This window comes from Musa acuminata, chromosome BXJ2-4 (genome assembly GCF_036884655.1).
Source record: "Musa acuminata AAA Group cultivar baxijiao chromosome BXJ2-4, Cavendish_Baxijiao_AAA, whole genome shotgun sequence".
Lineage (NCBI taxonomy): Eukaryota > Viridiplantae > Streptophyta > Magnoliopsida > Zingiberales > Musaceae > Musa > Musa acuminata.
The window spans coordinates 2,760,292-2,784,176 of record NC_088341.1 but is presented as its reverse complement, the minus strand read 5'-3'; the positions used below and the strand labels follow the sequence as shown (position 1 = coordinate 2,784,176).

At 37.8% G+C, this 23,885-nt stretch overlaps 4 protein-coding genes across 4 annotated transcripts; 3 read left to right on the top strand and 1 right to left on the bottom strand.

Moving 5' to 3' along the window:
* Window positions 1-66: 66 nt before the first annotated feature.
* LOC135608901 (uncharacterized) lies at window positions 67-2,340 on the top strand. Its single transcript, XM_065101958.1, has 5 exons — window positions 67-398; window positions 1,339-1,486; window positions 1,588-1,658; window positions 1,758-1,961; window positions 2,054-2,340. The coding sequence occupies exons 1-5, from the start codon at window positions 138-140 to the stop codon at window positions 2,057-2,059; spliced, it is 690 nt and encodes a 229-aa protein (XP_064958030.1). The 5' UTR covers window positions 67-137; the 3' UTR covers window positions 2,060-2,340.
* Window positions 2,341-2,749: 409 nt separating this feature from the next.
* LOC103980176 (adenylyl-sulfate kinase 3) lies at window positions 2,750-8,758 on the bottom strand. Its single transcript, XM_009396478.3, has 7 exons — window positions 8,438-8,758; window positions 6,592-6,732; window positions 4,867-5,016; window positions 4,555-4,673; window positions 4,385-4,469; window positions 4,186-4,232; window positions 2,750-3,202 (listed from the first exon to the last, which is right to left on the bottom strand). Exons 1-7 carry the CDS (start codon window positions 8,676-8,678, stop codon window positions 3,104-3,106), a joined length of 882 nt encoding a protein of 293 aa, XP_009394753.2. The 5' UTR covers window positions 8,679-8,758; the 3' UTR covers window positions 2,750-3,103.
* Window positions 8,759-11,478: 2,720 nt separating this feature from the next.
* Window positions 11,479-13,235, top strand: LOC103980177 (U-box domain-containing protein 4-like). Its single transcript, XM_009396479.3, has 2 exons — window positions 11,479-12,564; window positions 12,661-13,235. The coding sequence occupies exons 1-2, from the start codon at window positions 11,581-11,583 to the stop codon at window positions 12,730-12,732; spliced, it is 1,056 nt and encodes a 351-aa protein (XP_009394754.2). The 5' UTR covers window positions 11,479-11,580; the 3' UTR covers window positions 12,733-13,235.
* Window positions 13,236-19,895: 6,660 nt separating this feature from the next.
* LOC103980482 (uncharacterized) lies at window positions 19,896-22,085 on the top strand. Its single transcript, XM_018824688.2, has 4 exons — window positions 19,896-20,711; window positions 20,800-21,018; window positions 21,102-21,193; window positions 21,296-22,085. The coding sequence occupies exons 1-4, from the start codon at window positions 19,896-19,898 to the stop codon at window positions 22,005-22,007; spliced, it is 1,839 nt and encodes a 612-aa protein (XP_018680233.2). The 3' UTR covers window positions 22,008-22,085.
* The last annotated feature ends 1,800 nt before the right edge of the window (window positions 22,086-23,885 follow it).

Sequence of the window (23,885 nt, the reverse complement as noted above, 5' to 3'; positions counted from 1 at the left end):
AAGGCTAAAGCGGAAGGGAACTTTGGAATTAATGACGTGTCATGAATAATAATAATATAATATGACTCGGACGAAAATAGACGCTCAAAGTGATTGATGTGGGAGCAGCTGCTTGACACGGAGAAGATCCGTTCGACATGGGCGGCGGCGACTCGAACATCAACGGCGACGGCAGCAGCAGCAGCAACAGCAGCGGGGAAGAGGACGGGGACGCAGCCTGGAAGGCGGCCATCAACTCCGTAGCCACCGTCGGTTTCGGCCTCTCGGCCTCCAATGGCCGCCCAAAGCCCGACCCGACCGCGGTCGATTCGTCCGAGGACGATGACGACGATGCCACCGCCCAACTTCACCAACAGGGGCGGTGGCAGGCACCTAAGCTAAAGCTCTATCAGATTAAGGTGCATATATCTTCACTTGAGGAAGCTTTCCGTTAGTCTCGTCCCGAGCATCTGCAGTCGAAGCCTAGTTGTTTGTTGATATGCCGAAGAGAAAAGGAGCGCCTTCCTAGGTTCTTCTTATAGGCCTGCTCGATTCCGCCCAATCTCCTACTAAGTCTGCTTAACGTTCACTAGACTTTTGTCACGTTCAAAAACATCGACCAGTTCACTAGATCAGTCGGTAGTCAGCCTCACTGAATTCAGAACCAGTTGTTCCAGCTAACTCTTACTACAACTCCGGTAGTAGTTGATGCCTACTCCTGCCCTTCACTGAACTACCGATCTCGAGCAAGCTCGTTAATCAGCTTCATAGGAAGATTGTTGGGCCACACTTGTTGCTTTTTTCCTTCCTCTCATTACTGTTGTTTCTACCACCGATTTTGTTGTTATGTTATGATGAATGGGTCATGAGCATATTATGTTACTCTCTTAGACATTTAGCATTATTATTAACTATCTATTTGACGGATTCTCAAAGTGGTAGAAATGTCATCTCATCCTTGAAGGATTGTTTACTTGGCTATCATGTTACCTATTTATTATTGGACACGGATCATTTCTTGATTTGGTATCTTAAGTACATGGGTTAACATAATTTTGACTTCACATTTAGTATTTCGATGAGAATCAGAAATGTAGTTGGATATCGTATACTAAATCTATGAGGTGACTTGATTGCTCCGCTCCCATCTAGTGCAAAAGCTATTGGGTAAACGAAAGATAAAATCATTGTGATGGTATGGGTTGTGTCTTGGTTTTGTTTGTTAATTTTGCCTTTTTTTATGCTTTTGGATCCAAAAAAACAAGAAATAGAAATGATAACGATTGGGGCCTTAATTTTGTGGTTTGATGTTCTTGTATATCCTTCATCTTGCTGTGACACTCGTATGATCATTAGCAGGCACAAAAGATTTTGGATGACCTGTTGGATAGAAGCCTCATGATGGTCAGAAATCCCATCCCTTCCATTGATGAATTTCCACAATCCGAAGAAGCTGGAATTCGATTATTCAGCAACTCGCCTGCTGGCATAATATTGGATCCTGTTGGTATGTAATCTCTTGATTAAGTTACATCTGTCGGCAATTTCCAGTCAGAGGAAATCACTCCCGGCTCAAACAATAGACTCAAGAATGAAGCATCTTACCAGATGAACATCCACTACCACGCACGAAACCCAGAATTCTACCAGGAGAAGAAATCAACGAGAAATCAAAGAAGGTCAAGTGTTCTACCGTCTTATTCTGCTTCCCAATCTGCTGATGATATGGTATCATTGTCATGTTTGTTGATTGCATACTGCGAAGACATTTGTTGCAGTTCAAAAGCCAAATCAGGTCTGTTGTTCTCAATGGCAACGATATCATGGCCACTGCAGCAGAAGCATGCGAGAGAGCGTTGGCCAGATCTGAAGCTAAAGAAGCTGCAGCAAAGGCAGCAGCCAAGAGAGAGGAAGAAAGGGTTTCAGAACTGAAGAAGGCTAGGGGAGAGAAATGGCTTCCTTCTGTTGCAAAATATATGCAGGTTAGCCTTCTTACAACTTCTATTGCTACTTTGATACAGAACAACTTCTAGTGTGAGAAATAACCCATAGTTGACGTTATTTTGTACCACAGGCTTGAAATTGTCATACCGAAAGTGGGGGAGCTCAAACTTGTGGTTCTTAAATCGAAGGAAGACTCTTCGACAAAGCGCAGATGCTGGTAAGAAAGTCTCCAAAGTGCTGCTCATTAGGTATGCCAATTCGAAGGAAGACTTAGGTCCATGGTGAGACCTAAATTTCTGACATCAAATGTGTTATTGTCAATCAAGCACAGAATAGTGGTTCATTTTGTAGTTCAAGTTTCTTTTTTTTTTCCTCTTTGGATATTTCACTGGAAAAATGGATGATTTTTAACAGAGAGTCGATATGAGCACATAGTGCATGGGTGGATTTAACCATAAGATGATAACATGGTGCTCATGACAGCAGCATTGGCACATGATTCTGCCGATCTGTGTATAGATATCCAAATCAGATGATCTCTTAAGGTTATATCACCAGTCTTTGGAGTAAGATATTGTGCATCAATATTTGGGTAACAAAGATTGAGCAACAAGTGCATTTAGGATATTATGTTTGTGATACAATTCCAATTCCCTATTATTGCAAGGTCTTGAGAACCATTATGCCTGGTTCACTAACCAGAAAAAAATTAAGATATTACCAAAGAACTATATTAGTAGCAGACAGTCTAAAGGTCACAGTAAATCCATCTGAATGATATAAAACCTACCACTGTCAATAGAAAGGTCGACAGTAATATTAGCTCTTGAAAAAAGGAAATGAGAAGTGGATTCATCCATACGGAAATAAAAACCAATTCCAATGATACAAATCTCCCACACTTACTGTATACATATGAATGTCATTTTGTTTCCAGACTAGTTTGTGATTAACCAATTGAATGAGAAGTGGCTAAAATAAACAAATTATTCTCTAATGCTCACCGAATGCAAGTTAGCATTAGAAGGAATAAAGATGACAGAGCTTCAGCAGGCAACCACGTATTTCAATCTCTTATCACAAATCACAGCTTCACCAGAATGGCCTTTCCTGCTTATTAGATCTTTGGTGCCAGGAGCAGCTTCGCTTGGTCCACGAGTTGTGGACACAGCAGATGGCACTAAGCCTGCAGAAATCCTTTCTTGTCTAGGAACGATATGACTTGTTCAGCCATACATTTTGGAGTAGGGCACTGGCCACCTTTCTGTTGTATTACTATCTGAGAAAGACAGATTGAAACAACAAATATGTAAGTGGCCAATATGCTACAATGCATGAGACCTACAATTTCACCAAAGATACAATCACACTACATGCTGATAAAATCAACAGGTCAAACAGGGATGTTTTGGATGCGCAGACTGGGAGTTGGATTTCAGTTCGATTAAAATTTCTGCACATAAAGCAAAAGAATGGCAAAAAAAGATAAGGAACGCATGGCTCGCGATCCTGTCATCAACTCACAAACAATAAAATAGGACAGTTTCATGTTAACATGTGAGCCATCAGATTCATCTACTTGAGAGGCTCTCTAGAATGAAATATAGTTACATGAAGATGCATGTAAAAGGCCAACCGAAGTGCAGAATAATCAATCTCCTGAAATTTGCTTCACTCAAAAAATCACCCAATTGTTCTCAAGTTTGGGTCACTATGTATTCTTAGCATGTGAATATTGATGGTTGATGGTGTCAAGATTAAATATGATACAGACATGTGAAGAATTGGCTTATATGCCATAAAAGAAAAAAGTTGCGCCAAGATAATCCACTGTATAGTGCTTGACCAATCAGTTGTCATAATCCAATTCAAAACACTGAGGAAATTGAAGAAAATGTAAAACGCAAAACAGAGTTCATATATGATAATCCAAGTCGCAAGATCAACCTCTGAAGTCTGGTAGCTTAGAGCTTTGGATGGTACAATGATATACCGTGGAGACGTATTAAGCATTCCAGGCAGGCAGGCAGGCAGGCAATTATAACACATGTATAAGTTCTCCTAATTGTATATGGAAAATAACCCAGAAACTACTGCAATTTTTTTGCTAGTTGCATATAGGAATTATGGCAGACAAGCAGCAACTCTACCATTAACAACAATCCAATAATGCAAAAATTAAGACCAAATCCACCACTTGCACAAGTTAGTCAAGATACATCAGAACACATCCCTGATTCATATGTAATAACGAGCACTTACCTCACAATCCAAGGGTGGTTCATATGGATCATCTATCCCAGTAAAACCTGCAAACCACACAAAAAGTTCTCCATGTGAACGCATATAGTGAACACATTCTTCATCTCTCCCAGTGCTCTTCAAAGTGTGTTGATTTCATGAGTCAGGCACTAAGCAACATGACTCTTTATAACCTAAACCCCAACCAATTGAAGTGTACCTTTTATCTTTCCTGCTTGTGCAAGCTTGTATAAACCTTTTGGATCTCTTGCTTCACAGACCTCCAAAGGAATATTAAGAAAAACCTGAATATATCTTGGTTTTGTTAGAAAATTAACCTACACAGTCATCTTATACATAAGGTGAAAGATGCCATAGAGGAGCAAGTACTTCAATAAATGAAGAATCAGGCAGCATTGCACGGCAAGCATCTCTTTCCTTCCTGAATGGAGAGATTAAACTAGCTATACAAATAACACCAGCATCTGCGAATAGTTTTGCTACTTCTCCTGCAAAAATGATAGTTCATAAGTTCATAAAAAAATAATATTTTTCAGTTCAACGGGGAGCATAACAGGCACTCAAGCAACATAGAATATGAGAACACTGAAATCACAAAAACCACTGTGAAAAAGCCAGGAGCAACTAGTTCAGAAACCTAGATGATTATTAATCCAGAAGCAAACATTCAAAAGCACTCACCAATTCTGCGTATGTTTTCAGCACGATCTTCTCCGTTGAAACTAAGATCACGATTCAGGCCATGTCTAATATTGTCACCATCAAGGACGTAAGTGAGATACCCTTTGTAGTGCAACTCTCGACTCAGAGCACATGCAAGAGTGCTTTTACCTAAAATATAATTTCACAATTCATACACAATAAAAATTCTAAGGGGATTGTCTTTACCCAAATGCAAAAGATACGCTGACATAGAAACTGGGGAAAGATACAAAGAACAGTTCATCTGACCCAGAAGTAAGACAATTTAAAAACCTGGATACAGTTGCATCTTACTCTGATCCAAATGAATGAATCAACCGCAAATATGCTAAAGATTGAAATCAACAAATTAGACACCTTGGACATAAAAATTGTAAAGATTGAAATTAAAATTTGGCAGACCATCAACAATTAGCATCCCATCTTATCCTCATTGTTGGAAGTGCTTGCAGATATCACTCATCAGCTTACCTTACCTTATCGAAATTTTTATTTGTGTTGAGATATCAAAGGTGAACTTGGCTGAATGTTGCATGAAAAGCCTGTGCTAATATGTTAGGCCAACTAAACCTTGACCAACAGAGCAACTCCTTAAGGATATTGCTACTTGCACACTAAAATGCAAGATATGTGATGTGAGTTCCTAGAATCAAATGTCTGCGTTTCTCGCTTGCTTGTGTCATTGATTCCGCCGTTCAGGACTCCAATACTTAGCGTGTACATGGGAATTGTTTATATAATGATAAGCAACTCACAACTGCATGGCACTTTCCCAAAATCATCTCTGCCCAAGAAGCATACTTCACAGGTAGCATATGACACAAAATAGGGAAAAAGCCTATTTTCCCCTTTATTCTGAGTCATAGATTACCGACAACCAAAGAGTACAGGCTTAGAATGGAGTGGTTTTAAATTCTGTTATTTCTAGAGTTGACTAAAAACCAAGTTATCTCCATCTATACCTTCTTTTTTCATTCTTTAGCAGTACCTTCCCCTACCATTGTCCTATCTTTCAAATTCTCCCACTTTGCTTCTCGTGCCATCTATTTCAGTGTATTGTTTGATACTTGAGCAGATTTCAGTATTAACAATTAGAATGGACAAGCTTCTCTTTCCATATGTTCTGCTATTAGATGTAACATGTTTAGACACTACAAGAAACTTTAAGTTGCCACACTTTGCCACAAGATTTATGTACCTGAAGAACATCTTCTGTTTTATTTATCAATTATTTCCAAGTCCTCTTTTAGGTCTTCATTTACCCTTCATGGCACCTTTAGACTGAACCAACTTGTCCTTCTTAGTGATGTACTGTTTGCAGGCTTAGCAAAATAGCTTATGATTGTCCCTGTCATTTTGAATTATTCCAACATCCATAAAGAACAAACACCACAAAAATTGAAATATCAACAAGTGGAATGGTGAACTATAATCCTACTAATAAGAAACTTCTCCTAGTGCTGAACGATATAACTGATGGTTGGCATTTACTCTGTTGAAATTTATCTGACAAATTTAGTGATTGTAAAACAGAATAGTAAATTACTGGAAACTAGTTTGTGGAATTGCTTGAATAAACTACAGAACAAGTGTCTAACAAAATTGCAAATAAACCTGAACAAAATTGCAGAGTCAAGTTAGTAAAATGCCATCTAAAAAGCAATTTATGGAGCAGAAGTGTGACGCAAAGCATCAAAGACAAACCTGAACCACTGAGTCCTGTGATCCATATGACACATCCCTTTTGGCTTAGTAACTTTTGCCTTTCAAGTTTTCCAATCGGACATTCATGCCATACGATGTTTGTTGACTTCCCAACAGTTGACAAAAATTGGCTTGATGCTCCTATTTCGACAAACAAAAATATAGTAAGAACTAAACTTCACTTATCTGGTAACAGCAGACCTCAGAACAAGGTAGTGGTATACACCAATGGTACCCTAACTCAGCTTGAACCTGCTGACAGATTAAAAAATATTGAAACATAAATGTTAGATTATGAGGGAGGGCAAAACTCAAAACTTTTCCCTTTTCTCTTCCCCTCTTTCCCAAATCCTCTCATTTTTTTTATTTATTGCATTCATTTTTATGGCAAACAGCATAGGAGGTGAATCCCCTTTCTCTTAAAAGAGATTCTTCTCCTTAAGCCTTTTAAAGGTTAGGGAAGAGAGGGGAGGAGGAGTTGTGAATCAAGGTGCATTTTCTTACATGTGCATGTAAACCGAGCTGGACTGCTAGGCCATGTCATGGTCGCAGGTGTGGGTGCAGATGCAAGTTTATTCCTCTACATGAACCATACCATTTTATTTTTGTTTCAAGCTCATTTATTTGCTTTGACTTGGATGCTAAATTGTGTAATGTTTTGACAATTATTTTGATTAACGAGCTGACTGTTCTATTAACTATCAGCCAGCCATTTGGGCTCTTAATGAGGCCTATGTGGCTAGTTTACCAGTGATCAAAAGCTAGGGCCAAATGGGTCGCTAGGAATCCAAAAGTATCAAATCATAGACCTCTTTATATAGAGATCAGGTGCCTCTTTTGAGGGCTATTGAAACAGACATGTTCTCCTTCCATCTATATCTTCACCTATTTTCAATTCTTTTTTCTTTTGCTACTCCTCGTGGCTGAAAGAGACTTATCAAAAATTCCACATGAATCTGTGCACGGCAGTCATTTCGGTATATTATGGAGCTGGTTTCTCAGCTTCAACCCACATGAGGAGCGAGAAATACCATAGACCAGCATATCGCACTTCAAAATTCATTTTCCTCAACTTTCTCTTCTATTTTCTCTCATTAATTTTCTTATCCAAATCCAACCTAGTTTCAATTTCCTGTTCTAGCAGTAACAACACTCTCAAGAAAGACTATATATAAACTTCCAGAGATAATTCTTCCTTTCTAAGATAATGATTCATCAAGTCATCCGATACATGAAGTTTTGGCTGCCAATCTGACTATACAATAACTTTTGAGTCAATTTAATTTGATGAGAAATCAGACCTTTACAATTCAAGTATCAATAAAAGAAAAGTATATCAAAATTTCAAACTTCAACTCCGGTGAGAAATCAACTGCCATACAACTCTATTTCCAGCAATCTTTCCAACTGCCTATGTCCCAGCCAACCACTGAATTTGACTTTTACTATCCCAGAATTCCAGTTTGTCAGTCATACTCATTAGCTTATAAATCCTAAGCACATAATCTCTTTGCATTTGACTCTTTATTCCTTTAGCAAAGTAAACAACGTAATTCCACAAACCAACCCACCTAAACATTCTATCCACCGTTTGAAGTAGCCTAAAATTTTGGTAGCAAACCAGATCAGATAACATGCAAGAGGACAACAATGACCACCGGCAGATGTCTCAGGGACACACCCCCGTGTTGTCCCCGCCAGCCTGTAAACATAGATTCAAACAAAAAAGATTGTCGCTTGTGATCAACTATCCAGAGCGGCGTTTCCAGCATCCATCAACTGGAAACACACACCGTCTCGAAATCTAGATTCCATGGGTAGACCTAAGCAAAGCAAAGAGTGGCACCTGCAGCAGAGGATCCACAGCGCTGCTTCGCTGAGTCAGCAGCAAGCTCGCTCTCCCGCCGTATGAACCCGGCATTCGGCTCCTCCCAGGGAGAGGCCGCTTCCATCCGAGGCAGCAGGGACCCTAATCTCGCCGACTCCACTCCACCGCTCCGTCGCCCGCCCAACCTCCCGACCGTAACCAGCGCACCACGAAATCCTAGCCTCGTGGACAGCGGCGGCGCCGCTGGAAGCGCGATCATGGGTTCTCAGCGGGGCGGAGTGACGGGTCGCATTGGATCTCAGACAGGTCAATGGGAGAGACGGGAACGGAGATACAACACCTGAGGCGATTGTAGATTTATGCGGACGAACTCTGCGGACTTCGATTTGGGCATCGGTGATATAAAAGGGTTAATTTTGTATTACGTCTTATAATTAATTATCTTTCTTATATTTTTAAAAATTATATTAAAATCTTTATTCATGTAAAAGTAAAATATTTAACTCTATTTCTCCTCGTATAAAATATCACATGTGCTAAGTGATAAACCAAAGTACTGTAGAATCATCACGTGTTCAATGATAAACTCTATGGTATTTTTATTTTCGTACATAGCTTCGATGTCGTAACAAAAAAAATTTAAATATTTTATCTTTAAAAATATAGAATACCCGATATAAGTTTTGAAAATATAAGAATCGAGATACTAAATGTACCTAATTATAGGAGTAATATATAATTAGCATAGAAATAAGTACGATTAGTTGTCTAAATTTTTATGAAACTATAATCATGATTTAGTTCGAACCAAAATCAAAATGGTTCAATTATAATCACGTAGGATTATAATTGAATCAATTTAGTTTTGATTCTGATTCAAATCGATCAAATTATAAAAAAAAAATCATGATTGAAGATTTTATTTTACGTATATATTTTTATGTTATTCTGTACAACCACATTAAAAGATGAAACTTAGATCAAAATTTTATAATAAAATTATGAAATTTTCACTACTTTAAATTAATTTTAAATTAAAATATATATTTAAAATAGAATCGAAATTGTTGAGATTCCGTTTGATTCTTCTAATTCCAAAAATCTGAAACTAAATCGTAGACAAAACATAAAAGAACTTCACATTAATAAATTATTTTATATATTTCTTTCTAGATGATTTTTTATTATTAAAATTATGCTATTTGGTCTTCCATAAAATAGAAAATAATTCAATTAAAATATATTTTATGATGCAGACTGAGTTCCTTATGATACAAGAAAATCAGTCTGTTTCATCCAAAAGTTTAAGTTGGTAAATGAGATATGATATATTAATTTTATAATTTTAACAATTGTTATTAATCTTGAAGATTTTGTAAATAATTATGTAGATTTTCAAGCATGATCCAACTTTATAATATAAAAAAAAGACAACGATATTATGCTCATGCATTTGTTCATCAATAACTGTTATCTTTCTATTCAGTATCTGGATTGTATGAAGATTAGCAAGAGACTAATCATTTATGAGTAATTATTGTAAGAGTCCCATGAAGCTTAAGTGAAATCAATTAAGTATTTGTAGATTGTATCACCCTCAATACACAGAATGTGATTCCCACTTCCTTCTAGATCACAATAATATATAGTAGATGATCCATCATCATCAATCAATGTTACAAACCATGTATGTGTTTAATCAACACCGATAGAAACACATGGTTTTCGTCATAAATATACTTTCATTTAATTTAAATATATTGAAGCAAATATTTAAAATTAAAATTATGATTTTTTTTTCTCGAGTCATAAATTTTTTTCTTTACTTGTTATTAGGGGTAGAATGACATGATCGATATCTTAACGTCAAACGATCAACACCTCGATGCTAATCGATCGTTATCTTAGTGTTAGGTGGTCATGTGGCTTTGTCCCAATCAGCTAATCTTCTTCACCATTCAATTAATGTCACATGTTTAAACATTACTCTATTTTGAACTTGATAAGGTGGAGCGACGTTGACGCTCAATATCAAACTACTTTCCCCATGAATAGTGTTTAAAGTGAAAATAACAATTATAAGATATCATTATACAAAAATCTAATAATAAGTACATTCCAAACACATTATCTTTTCCTCGGAATTGTTTAACTGATTTATTTATTGACTTGAGCATTACAAGGATATCATTGGATAAACTCGTGAACATAATTTTTCTAGGGTTTCAGCTTAAATTAGTTAAGTATATCTTTTATTTAAATATATTTGGTTGGTTTAATGATATTTTACATATGTAACAAGTTGTCATATATATATATATATATATATATAATATTTTTACAAAGATTTATTTTTACAAAGATGATAATCTATTAAGAATATTATCGAGATGATGATTTTATCATAGGATCTCATATATCATAAATTTGATTTGATGTGATTATAAATTAATGAATTAGAGATCAATTAATGGATTGAGTTCTTTCTCATGTGTGAGTGTCCGATGTTATTATTATTTTTGATAAAATAGTTTTATCGTGTACTTACGAGACCTATAGAATTACTAGAATTTCATCCCAAGAGTTTAGTAGTTTCTAGAATTTCATCCTAAGAGTTTAGCGCGACCCTAAGTCTAATATATTTTTTCTATTATTATCTCTATTCTCTTTTTCATCCCAAAAAAAATTCGCTAATTCTCATATCAGCTTCCATACAACTTAACTATTTGCATCTCTCTTAGCCATCAACCTTTCTTGATCATAACAATGAATTGTGTGTGTGTCTCTCTCTCTTTGTGTCTGGTGGGTCCCGGAAAAGCTCTCGAGTACCTTTCTAGTCTTTACAATCGTTGGGCGGGTACGTCAGCGGGTCGCGAGTCATGGATGCCCCTTACTTGCACTTCTTGAATCGGGGAAACCAAAGCATCAACGCACCGACCGTCTACCTTAGAACTCGATTAAGCGCAACCAACTTCCCACGTGTGGACGCCTTGTGCCACGTGTGAGCTCAACACTCTCCACCGCGTCCCCATTGGTATTAATTGCTTCGCCTCTCTTCCACTCCCAAAGAGGCCAATAGAGCATATCCCGCCCACCGCGTTGATTTGGTTACCCGAAACCCCTCCATCTTTTGTCTCGAGTTGGCTTGGAGATCGAACACAATGGAGATGATGGTGATTGAGAGCCCGCCGGAGTGCCCCGGCTACATGGGACGGAGCTACAGCGACTACAACAGCGACCGCTGCGGCGAGTTCCCCCTCACGGGATCACCCTCCGCCTCTGCAGGCGGCGCTTCCACCCTCCGATGTCTTCTGGTTTCCTCCGCCGCCGACTACTCCGACGAGGTTGTCCGCGGACTCATCTCCGACCTCGATTCCCCCTCCGTCGAGTCTAAGCGTCACGCCGTCATGGAGCTCCGCCACCTCGCAAAGCACAGCCCCGAGAACCGCCTTCGCATCGCCCGAGCCGGGGCCGTCTCTCCGCTCGTCTCCCTCCTCTCCCACCCGGACCCGCAGCTCCAGGAGCACGGCGTCACCGCCATACTCAACCTCTCCCTCTGTGACGAAAACAAAGCCCCTATCGCCGCCGCCGGCGCAGTCCGCCACCTCGTCCGCATCCTCCGCTGCGGTACCCCCGCCGCCCGCGAGAACGCCGCCTGCGCCATCCTCCGCCTAGCCCAGCTCGACGACCTCGGGGCCGCCATCGGCCGCTCCGGCGCCATCCCACCCCTCGTCGCCCTCCTCGAGACCGGCAGCTCCCGCGGCAAGAAGGACGCCGCCACCGCCCTCTTCGCCCTCCTGGCCGGCAAGGAGAACAGGGCCCGGGCCGTGGAGGCCGGGGTGGTGCGCCCGCTGCTGGACCTCATGGCCGATCCGGAGTCCGGCATGGTGGACAAGGCGGCGTACGTGCTCCACCGGGTGCTCTCGGAGCCAGAAGGCCGGGCGTCAGCGGTGGCGGAGGGCGGCGTCCCGGTGCTCGTGGAGACGGTGGAGGTGGGCAGTCAGCGGCAGAAAGAAGTGGGGATGCTCTCACTCCTCGAGATCTGCGAGGAGAGCGCCGCCTACCGCAAGTTGGTCGTCCGCGAGGGAGCCATCCCGCCGCTCGTCGCGCTCTCCCAGTCCTCTTCCAGGAAGATCAAGGACAAGGTTGGTACCCTGACCTGCGGTAACTCTAACTCCAGTCATCGTTTTCTTTTTTGTATTATAATAAATCAGAAAAAAATATTTCTATTAATTGAACAGGCGGAGGCGTTGATCGAGCTGTTGCGACAGCCGCCCACTCCCGGCATCAAACGGGCGAAGGCGGTGGAGTAGTCCGAGAAAAGGACACGTGGTGGTTCGGAGAACCATGGCGGGTGATAATGTAAATATGTAGCTGCGAGTGTGTGTACAGATTTTGGTTGTATTTGTAACAGAAAAGAAAGAGAAAGACTCGACGGTTCCACATGGCAACTCCATTCGTCGCTGCTTTCGAAGTGGAGAGAGTGCTATGCGGAGAAGACGGGGAAGCGAGTTAAGTGCTCCGCGATTGGTGACGGAGGAGTGTTCCGGTGGAGGGTGTGCAGCCGTCTTGGAGCGTGGTATATGAAGCCACGTGTAGGTCGGCATGGGTAGGGCCCGAAGGATTTGAGGCTAGAAATACTTGGTCAGTGGGGTTGGTAAGTGGGGTCATTTATTTGAGACATGGGATTCGGTGGCCTGTTCTCAGAGAGAAACAGGAGACGTGGGGCCCAGTGTGTCCCAAGTATCTGTGCCCCTGTTTTAATTGGTACGATGCGGTTTTCCTGCGACACGGTCAATAAATAAAAGTTGATGTCACTTCAATCCATATGATTCCAAGGACTAATCGTTGAATGAAGTCATGACCTCCTCGCCGCCCACCGTTGGATAACGACACATTTATGTCGGAGGGGCAAGAATCCTATATCTATAGCAAACGTCATTTCTTGGTATCACATTTGGTTTGAGCGTATGTGTGGACATCCTTGTAAAATTTGATACGTATTTAACTATAATCAGAATCAATATATTTGTGTTTTACTCATCGTTTGGCAGAATAACAAAGCAAGTACAAATGTGTTCCTCATTTGCTCGTAATAATTGTGGCTTATCGAAAAAATCGATCACTGCATCTTTGATACACTGCTAGTACATAATTATATTTTATAAATACGTAATTATTTTGAATATATCTTAATATTCTTTGTTTCTTTCTTTATAGTTGGATTCTTATCTAATGATCAAGGATGTAATTCTGGATGTGAAAAATATTGTATCTATTATTTTATCTATTTCATATGAATATGGTATCAATCTAATGTGATATATGAAATATATGATAATGATAGAGTATTAAAGTATTTCTATTAATCAAAGGATATTAACTTTTTTATTTAGATTATTCAACTTTTTATTTAGAGTATTAAATTATTTTGAATATGTCATATAAGCCCGTGTTAGATATTAACTTTTTTATTTAGATTATTCAAAGGATACCTTTATATATATATATATATATATATATATATATATATATATATATATATATATATATATATATATATATATATATATATATATATATATATCATACTTTGATTTTATATTTTTGTAAAATGTATACATAAATTGTTTTTGAATCCATCTCACATCCATATGCGACCTATTCAATTTCTAAGAAAATCTCTTAAAAAGTACTTAAACTAAAAAAGTCTTTTTTAACCATTAAGCTTTTTTGAAATTAGTAAAGTAGCAAATCTAATGCATGAGTCTCGTCTAGAAGGATAAACAATTAATCATATCATTATTCATGGAGAGATTATTTTTGAAACTTACAATTTAACCCAATTAGGAGACAAAGCATGAGTTATATAAGTAACCATTAAAGTTTTCTTGAAGTTACTAAAGGAGTAAGTTCAATGCCCTGCCAATGTGAAGTCCAGAAAGATTTATATAAGCAATTGTTAAGTTATTATTTTTCAAGTTAGATGTTAATTCAGAGTCAAGTGAAGCGTTTTTCAAATTCAGTTGATAAATAATTCATTCTCATATGCTTCGAAAACTTAAAACCTATAAGATTGTATTAGGGATATTCCCAATAAGATCTTTCAAAATATGCCAGTTATTTATGCAATAGACACTAGTTATAAAGATGATAATGTATTTTTCTTAGATTTAACTATGGTGATAGTATGTTCAATACGAAGATGATAATGTTGCTGGTCGCATAATGGTAAAGTGTCAATCACTTGACATCAAGTGTCGATCATGTCATTATTCCTATATCAACAAATCATTTTTATTTAAGAGATTATTTTCAAATCTCAAACTTTAGATCGAAATAATTTTACCATTGAAATGACAGCAATTAGGAAACAAGGCATGAGCTTCTGTTTCTTTCATATTGTTTGACAATGTATATTCACGACTTCCTCCGTTCCCACCAATTTAAAGCCCAAAAGATCATTCCAAGCTTGTTCATTTGTTCCTTACCCACACTGGAAGGCAACGAGCAGTTTCTCTTATACTTTGTCGTCTTCCATGTATACGCTCACGTCTGACTCGTCTTCTTTCCAATTGAAGTGTCAAAAGTTCACATGGAACCTCCACAGACATGGAGTCTTCTTGACTTGGTGACTTGCTTTGGGCACTTTAACTTAGCATCCAAGATAATAATAAGCTTTGGGATCTAATGCTGCAGCGTAGGTGGGGATTCGTTCTGATACAGCAACAGATATCAACAGTGAAGCGTGTCTTGATTCGAAGATCAATCGTGTCTTCTTCGTGATCATTGGTTGCAAATGAACCCACCAATCTATTTGTCAGCTGTGTAGAATTTGATTAGTACAGACGGATATGCTAAGATATATGTTGAAGCCGAACGACATCAAATGGTTGGCCATTGTTTGATTGGTAGAATGCACTCTGTCAATAAGAAGGACCACATCAATATGATATTGCTGGTAAGGGTTTGAATCGAAGCATTCTCAGACTAATAGTCTGAACAGAACATAAAAGTCAATGTGATAAATTAAAAACAATTACTTCGGTCAAAAAATATTTTATTGTTGTGAATGATTTTAAGCGTCAAACTTGCAACCTAAAAATGTTTTAACTCGTCTTAGTGTATCATACGATTAATTAAAGAAAAAATTTGCTTTCAAAGATAATTTAAATAGTATAATTAATTCAAAAGAGCCTATTTCAGAATATTTTTTCTTTTCTATTGTAAAAATAAAAAAGGAATTACTTCCAAGTAAATATGATTTATTAAAAAGAAGATTTGGTTTCAAACTAAAAATATTAACTATAATTAAATGAAAAAAATTCATTCCAAAGACCATTAAATTTTTGGTTGCTTCAAAAAAATGATTTATTAAAAAGCAAATTTATCAGATATAATTAACTAAAAGACTTGTTTGTAGAAAAACTTAATTTTATTATTAAAAAGAAATAAAAGAAGAATTGCTTTCAAAGGAAAATATGATTTACTATAAAAGAAGAGTTACCTTTAAACAAGAGATTATCAAATACAATTAAATAGAAAGGTAAATTTAAAATATATATAATTAATAAAAAATAATGCATGCTTCCAAATAAATACGATTGATTTAAAAGAATTTTTTTTCAAACAAATAAAATTAATTTAAAAATAATTTTAAATAATTATTAATTTTTTAGTTGCTTCCAGAGAAAAGTATGATTGATAAAAAAGAAGAGTTGCTTGCGAAGAAAATTTTGCCAAAAATAATTAACCAGAAAGAGTTATTTCTATGAAAATTAAGATTTTGTTATTAAAAACAAAAAGGAAAATTTGCTTCCAAAGTCAAATATGATTTACTAAAAAAAAAAAAAAGAAGAGTAACCATTAAACAAAAGATTACTAAATATAATTAATTATAAAGTTTTTAAAAATATAAATAATTTAAAATTAATATATACATCTGAATAATTTTTTTTGTCAAATATAGTTAATAGAAAGAGTTATTTCTACAAACATTAATTTTTAATTATTAAAAAGTTGCTTCCGAAGGAAAATATGATATATTTAAAAAGAGTTGCCTACCAATAAAATATAATTAATTCAAAATTTATTTTTAACTATATTAAAAATATAATATTAAATTAATTATTTTTTAAAATATATTATAATTAATTATATTTAATTCAAAAAATTAATATATTAAAAGCTCTTTTATTATTAAAACAAAAAGGAAGAATTTCTTCCAAAAATCAAATATGATTTATTAAAAAAGAAGAGTAATCTTTAAACAAAATACTATTAAATAATTAATTATATTTTTTTAAAAAAATAATAATAAATTTAAAATTGATATATACATCCAAATAAATAAAATTTTCGAGTTATTTCTATAAACATTATTTTTTATTATTAAAAAGTTGCTTCCAAAGGAAAATATGATCTATAAAAAATGAGCTACTTATTAATAAAATATTATTAAATATAATTAATTCAAATTTTATTTTAAAAAAATATTATAATTTTATTTTTGAGCCCGTGCATGTTTCAAACCTACAACCTTCACATTATTAGCATAACACTATGATCAACTTAGCTAATTGGCCATTTGATAAAATGTTATAATTAGGTTTTTATAAACACATTACTCTTAGTCACATAACTAAAGTATGATATTATTTTTAAATTCTTTTACTACTATCAACAAGAGTATAGATAATCTTAAAAGTAAAATATGCTAATTTACTAAATAAAATTATAAAATTATAAAATTATAAAGAAAAACATACTCATACAATATGTCCAAAAGTTATACACATACAAATGTCCATAGGTCATCATCCATATCTACACTAGAATCTTTACCTGCAAAATATGGTTTAAAGTGAGTAATCACTTAGTAAGTATAAACTTTATGATTTTATTTATATAAGCATATATCATGTCATATTATGATATTTTAAAATCATCGGTATAAGATATTTAATGGTAAACATTTCATCCTATGACTTCTTTAACAAACATAACCCTATAATATAATATATATATATAAATAAAAAAATAAAAAAAAATTATGCCGAAATAATTCAAAATATTTATATGTATATATAGGAAACATAATAAATTCATTGACTTTTATGTCTCATATCATAAATATATACGTGTACTCCCACACTAAATGTCATTGTAATATATACGTGCACACTGTATATCATAATATATATGTGTACTCTCACATCGTACGTTATAATATATACGAATACTCTAAAATCGTACGTCACAGTATCTACATGCATTGCATATAGTAATATATTTGTGTACTTCCCACACTACGCATCATAGAAAACAAGTATACTCCCACACCTAATTATATCATTTGAAACCCATTTTCCATAATACATTATGAATATGATAATTTATACGATTATTATTTTACAGTAGAGTAAACATATACTTACCTAATGTACCTAAAAAATGAAGATGTTAGTAAAAAGCGATCCTTAATAATCGAGTATGTTAGAGAATGGTACCCCTATAAAATTAGGAGCATAGGGTCATAAGATCCATTAATTAGGATCCCTATATCTTGAATTGTTGATTTATTATAATTCAATAAAAAACTTATAAAATAATTTTGATAAAACCCCTAATAAAATATACAATACTCAAACTAAAAATTTATTTAAATTTCATAATTAATTTTTCATTAATTCACTCTACGATGAATAAACTAGTTAATATCACTCAAACTATTGCATAAATCTATGAAGAAATTTTATTTTATTATTTTAGTTGACTAAACAATCTTGAATTATCATGAAATTTTATAGAAAACTAGGAGACATATAAAACTAAATGTAGACTAATTTTTAGCTTAAAATAAAATTATTTGGAGGCTAAAAGACTCTCCTAATTCACTACTAACACCTATTATGGTATGCTAAAACTATTTTAGAACTATCTAAACTTATAATACAGATGGTATTTAGTCAATTCTAAATCTCATATAACACTAAGAGAATATTTTTAAAACATATAAAAAAGATAAAGCCTAATCATATCCCTAGGGGTCAATTCAACTCGAATAGAATTATTTTTCAAAAAATAAAATTCTAAGTACCTAATATTAGGACAATAATAACTCTATGCAACAATATCAAATTAAAGTTGTACTAGAGGTTTTAGAATCATAAGAGATTCATACAAAATATATCCAAAAATTATAGATAAATTCAAAATCTATGTTACTTAAAAATAACTAAAAAATTAGTTTATAATTTATAAAACTGAAACCCTAAATATAGTTGGGAAAGAATCTGAGTTTTTCTTATCTCAATCTTCCTTACAACTATAGTTTCCTAACCTTTTTAAGAAAACCTAAGAAAATAATTGAAAAGGGAGAGAAAGGTAAAGGGTTATCAGGTTGGTAAAAAAATATGGTACAACTGCTTAAGAGATTACTGCAGGGGATACATTCCGGAGGCAATGTGAGATGTAAGGAGAAGTGCTGGGAAGCTGCGGCGGCTGTGTACCCCTATAGGAGTTCTTAAGAGTTCTTAAGCACTCTTACCATACATTCCGGAGGCCAAAATATGGTAGAAGTGCTTAAGAGACCAAGCACTTCTATCCTTTATGGTAGGAGTTGGATACATTGAAGGAAATACTGTTAACTACAAAATTACTGCCATAACTATATTAAAGAAAGAAAATTCCATTAGCTGATCACTCATCTTTGATTCAAAGACACTGACAACCCTTCTTGATGGACTAATTCGAGTAAACGACAATGACAACCTACACTGAGTTAAATCAGTTGGTCAGAAGCAATTCCACTAGCAAATCACTCATCTTTTAAACCGAATTAGCTTTGTCTCCACATGCAAGAGCACAAGGTAAAGTTTCTCTAGATAATTTCATCGAACAGCTGTTGGGCGCAGCTCGACAGAAACAAGCAAGATCGAAACGGAGTACAGAATTGAAACCAAAGAACCAAGAAACGTATATAGCATATCTAACCAATTTCCATGGAAGTCGGCATAAAGAGGAACCGGATTTGCTTGCAAAGACCCAGAAAATTTCTCGTGCTCTTGCGTGAGAAGTTCCGGGGAAGAAACTCCTCCCACCGTCCCGTCTAATGGTGGTTCGCCACAGAAGCTTCTCCGAGCAAAAGCCACTCATGCGAAGGCAACAGTGGCAGAGACTTGCTGTACATCGGATGATTAATCGTGCTAAATTTAGTGCTTCCATGCCTTACACATTAAACCTCAACACACCGAGGAATTCATTGCACATGAATTGGGAGCCATTACAAATAACTGATGATAGACATCAAATCCAGCCTGTTTCCAGCTCTCCAACTGCTGTTTGAATCCCACGGGTTTCCCGCCGCCAAATACGGGAAACGATAACCGCGACAGTTGTCCCCTTCTCCCGCCATCTTCTCCCCCCGCGTTATCTCTGTTCAGGAGAGAGCCGATCTCTCCCTTCCCCTCCTCCAATGGCGTCGCTGAGCCCCGGCGTCCTCCTAAGGCTGCTCCAAGACATCGACCGCTCCGACAACTCCCCTCGCCGCCCGCTCCACCACGCCCCCCTTGCTGTCCTCCAAGTCACCGGCATCGTCCCCGCCGTAGCCGGCTCCGACCTCTCCCCCGACCGGGGCTTCTACGTCAAGGTCTCCGATTCCTCCCACTGTGCCTACGTCTCCCTCCCTGCGGACCTCAACGACCTCATCCTGGCCGACCGCCTCCAGCTCGGCCAGCTCATCCATGTCCGCCGGCTCGAGCCCGCCTCCCCCGTTCCGGTCCTTCGCGAGTTCCGCCTCCTCGAGGGCCGCCACCCCTGCCTCCACGACACGGTCGACCTTACTCGGGGACCGTCTCGCCCGGCCGCTCCGAGCGCCACCCCTCCTCGGCCTCCGACCGAGAACAACAAGCGGCAGCTGCACCGCAGGAGCAACTCGTTCGCGGGAGACAGGAGCGGCGCGGCCGGCATGAGCTCTCCGTCCTTCACCGCCGTGAAAAGAGAGAGAAGGAGTTCGGACGTCCTGAACGAGCTGAAGAAGTTTAGCGTCGCGTGCATGGATGAAGACATTTACGACTCCGACGACTCGCGGATATCTTACCCCTCGTCTCCCGCGTCTTCCAGATTCTCATACACCTCCTCCTCCTCCTCCTTCTCCTCCTCCTCGTCATCTTCGTTCTCCTCCGCATCGTCGTCCTGCACAGTGAGGCCGAGGAAAAGCTGGGATGCCACGGGGAGGATTCCAGAGAGAAGAAGAGGGATGAAACCCTCAGTTCCGAGTCAGAGTGCCAGTGTAAGTTGTGATTCGCATTGCAAAGATTATTCAGCGTTAGTCATCTATTTCTTGTAGATACGATGGTTCTGCTCCATGACTTTGACAGGTTTCTCCGAATAGGTTCGCTCGGCATGTAAGCTTAACGCCACAAGATGATGCTTCTGGTGCCCTTTCAGCTTGCCCAACAAACACCCAGAGATCTGTCAAAGCACCTGTGGGTTCTGCTAAGCGGAAGCTCCCTGATTCAGATAAAGCATGCACAGAATCCGATAAGATGGGCGTCATCTCCGCATTGCAACCTCCCAGCTTGATGAAGCATGCCAAGGTATTCTTTTCAGTGCATGCTTTCTTGTGAAAATGCGGGCAGCCTGCTCCAGCATGAGTGGTTTTATGGTTCCACCTCTGCAGGTAGTGCTGAGGCAAAGGGACTCGACGCTGCAGGCTGCCGTAGATGCGTTGCTAGAGGCATCTGCTGCAGAGAAGCTAAGTGAATGCTTCAGGTGAGTCGATGTTGGATTTCATTCCTGTTGATTCATCTTATACTGCGTAATGGTCATAGCGGCGACCGTCACATTTGATGTTCTTATTGTTGGCATTCGCAGCATGTACTCGGAGCTACAGTCGGACAAGGATGGCGATCCACGACACACGGTCAATGGATTGTTGACTTTTCATCACAAGCTAGCGCAGACAAGATTAATCGCTCAAGCATTGTCGAGATCAAGCCAACCGAACTCATGCGGTTGCAACTCATCCAGCCCTGCTCCACTCACATCAGTGGCGAGAGTTGCGTCGGAGAGACAACACTGTGCCACTTCGTGGATCAAAGCAGCTCTGGAGTCGGATCTCTCGCGACTCCCGGAGCATCAAAAGACTGCTTCTGAGCCCCAGGAAGCACCTCCAAGCAATGCAGACGTGCTAAGCCCCACCACCCACTCTCACAGGCCAAAGAATACCGCTTCGTCCATGGGGAGCAACAACCTGCTGCTGGCTTCGAGCGCGCTGCAGCACGAGTACAACAGATGGTTTCTCAGATACATCGACAAGTTCCTCGACTCCATCCAGGGCGAAACTGGATACGGTGCATGCGAGTTGGAGGTCGCCAGTTTGCTGTGCCAGCTGAAGCGAGTCGACGACTGGTTGAACGACGTCACCGGCAAGGAGGTAACCGAAGACGAAGCAGAAGCGTGCGAGAGAGTGAGAAGGAAGATCTACGGCATTCTGCTGCGGCATGTGGAGAGTGCTGCCATTGCTCTGGAAAGCATGAGCACGCCCGAGGGGGAAATGGACAGGGATCTCATGCTCTGTGGCTAGTGGGGTTTCTTGAGCCTGGATGAGCCAAAACAAAGTGTTGATTGCGGATTTATACTTTACTTTGTGTATCGTGGAAGCTTAGGAGGGAAAACTTTTGGCTTCGGTTTTCATGGTGTTCTGTTCCACTGTTTTCTAACTAGCTTTTTATGCATCTATTTTCCCAAATGTCAGATCGAACACTATCAAATTAATCCTATGACTAACGAATTAGAAAATGCTACTATGGCATATATATTATGTGGCCATATATGTCATTCTGCTAGGTTTATCTAGATTGTTATCTTAACTATTGGTGAATGTACCAAATGCGTATGTCTAAAATAATTAAAACCTTTACTAATATGATAAGATAAAACTATATCTCTGTGAAATACTTATTATGAATATACCAAGTTAGGTTAGTAGTTAATATTAGCATTCACCTGAATATTTGTAAATATACTTGACACTTAATCGGATGGCATATATGACCAAATATGACATTTGCCAATGACATCCAGGGATCACAATACTAAAATTTTGGGTGGGTGATGCAAAAGAATCCAATAAATAATGTAATTTTAGAATGCTAAAATTATTGGAGTGGAAACTAAATAAATGAATGCTTGATTGTTTGAAAGTGGTAGTTAGCTTAGATAATAAAAATTTTGACAGATCTAAGGTGATAGGCTTAAATCCTACCAATCCATACAATGAAAGAGGCAAACAAATAAAAATAAAAAAATACTACGCATTCATATTATGCATTCATATTTTCAAAATAAAAAGTAAATATTTGATTAGAGTATCTGAGAGAGGGGTTGTAGAAAGCACCTCCCGATCCATACTATGCATTCATATTATATGACTCAATTGCTTACACCCAATCAGATAGTCAAATGATTGTATAATCATACTATAGCTTTAAATGCACAGGCTGTTATGTGAAGAGAAATCTGCAATCATGATAAAGAATTCAAGCAGCATTAATAAAGTTTTGTTAGCAACCCAAAACCTCTCAGGATTTTGAAAGGTATCTGATGCGTTTTTCCAATCAATAAGTTTTGGTACAAAGAGAGAGGAGAAAAAAAAAGCTTCCTCGAAAATGTAATTGAATTAACTAATTTATTGTTTCCCAACCTATTGAAGTATCAGAACATAAGCTCCCAATCTTCCTGAAAATAACAAAACCTAATTTTGAAAAGGAAAGGAAAAGACCAACAAGGCCCTACAAACTTGCCCAGCGATCAACCATGTCTCTTCTCACATGATGGCGGTCAACCATCATCATGAAGATGGACTACCAAGACTGCAATAATAGACATGATTTCATACCATCTCAGTTCCAATCCAAACATACAAGGCAAAAGCACTGAGATTTAAGATAGATCCAAATTGCTTACATTGTGTATCAGTTTTCCTACATTGATGTATTAGCAGCATCTTTACTTGAATCATTGTGTCCTTTCTTTTCCTGCAAAAGAAAATTGGGGTAGTTCATGAACTCCCAAGGATAGAGCACATAAACATTGTTTACAAAACCCAATGATAAATAGTCTGCAAAATCCATTGATATGAAAAAAAGGCTTGTTCATGAAACATTATTGCCAAGTGACTGCTGGAGACCGACTTGCTGGACACGGTTCACAGTTTGAGAAAACAACCTTTAAGGATTTGAGCTTTGTGCACAAATACTATGCAATTTTTTTGAGTTCTTTGTGTCTGTGCATGTTGTCGATGCTTATAGGAATAAAATTCTGTCATGGATTGCCCTGCTCAATTTGCAAGGGTTAATCCTTTTAAGGATATTTTGCTTCGGAAATGTGACAGTCCTGCTTAATTGCTCTGCAGTTCTCATTTTATCACACAAAAAAAAAGAAAAACAGAAGGAAAATGTAC

Bases quoted from the DNA above. Each gene is read 5' to 3' on its own strand.
- LOC103980177 (XM_009396479.3), top strand. From the start codon at position 11,581: ATGGAGATGATGGTGATTGAGAGCCCGCCGGAGTGCCCCGGCTACATG. The intron at 12,565-12,660 runs GTTGGTACCCTG...TTAATTGAACAG, and splicing joins CCAGGAAGATCAAGGACAAG to GCGGAGGCGTTGATCGAGCT.
- LOC135608901 (XM_065101958.1), top strand. From the start codon at position 138: ATGGGCGGCGGCGACTCGAACATCAACGGCGACGGCAGCAGCAGCAGC. The intron at 1,487-1,587 runs GTATGTAATCTC...GCATCTTACCAG, and splicing joins CATAATATTGGATCCTGTTG to ATGAACATCCACTACCACGC. The intron at 1,659-1,757 runs GTCAAGTGTTCT...CATTTGTTGCAG, and splicing joins TCAACGAGAAATCAAAGAAG to TTCAAAAGCCAAATCAGGTC.
- LOC103980482 (XM_018824688.2), top strand. From the start codon at position 19,896: ATGGCGTCGCTGAGCCCCGGCGTCCTCCTAAGGCTGCTCCAAGACATC. The intron at 21,019-21,101 runs GTATTCTTTTCA...CCACCTCTGCAG, and splicing joins GCTTGATGAAGCATGCCAAG to GTAGTGCTGAGGCAAAGGGA. The intron at 21,194-21,295 runs GTGAGTCGATGT...TGGCATTCGCAG, and splicing joins AAGCTAAGTGAATGCTTCAG to CATGTACTCGGAGCTACAGT.
- LOC103980176 (XM_009396478.3), bottom strand. From the start codon at position 8,678: ATGATCGCGCTTCCAGCGGCGCCGCCGCTGTCCACGAGGCTAGGATTT. The intron at 6,733-8,437 runs GTGCCACTCTTT...TTGTCGAAATAG, and splicing joins CTGTGGATCCTCTGCTGCAG to GAGCATCAAGCCAATTTTTG. The intron at 4,674-4,866 runs GTGAGTGCTTTT...TCATTTTTGCAG, and splicing joins TGAAAACATACGCAGAATTG to GAGAAGTAGCAAAACTATTC.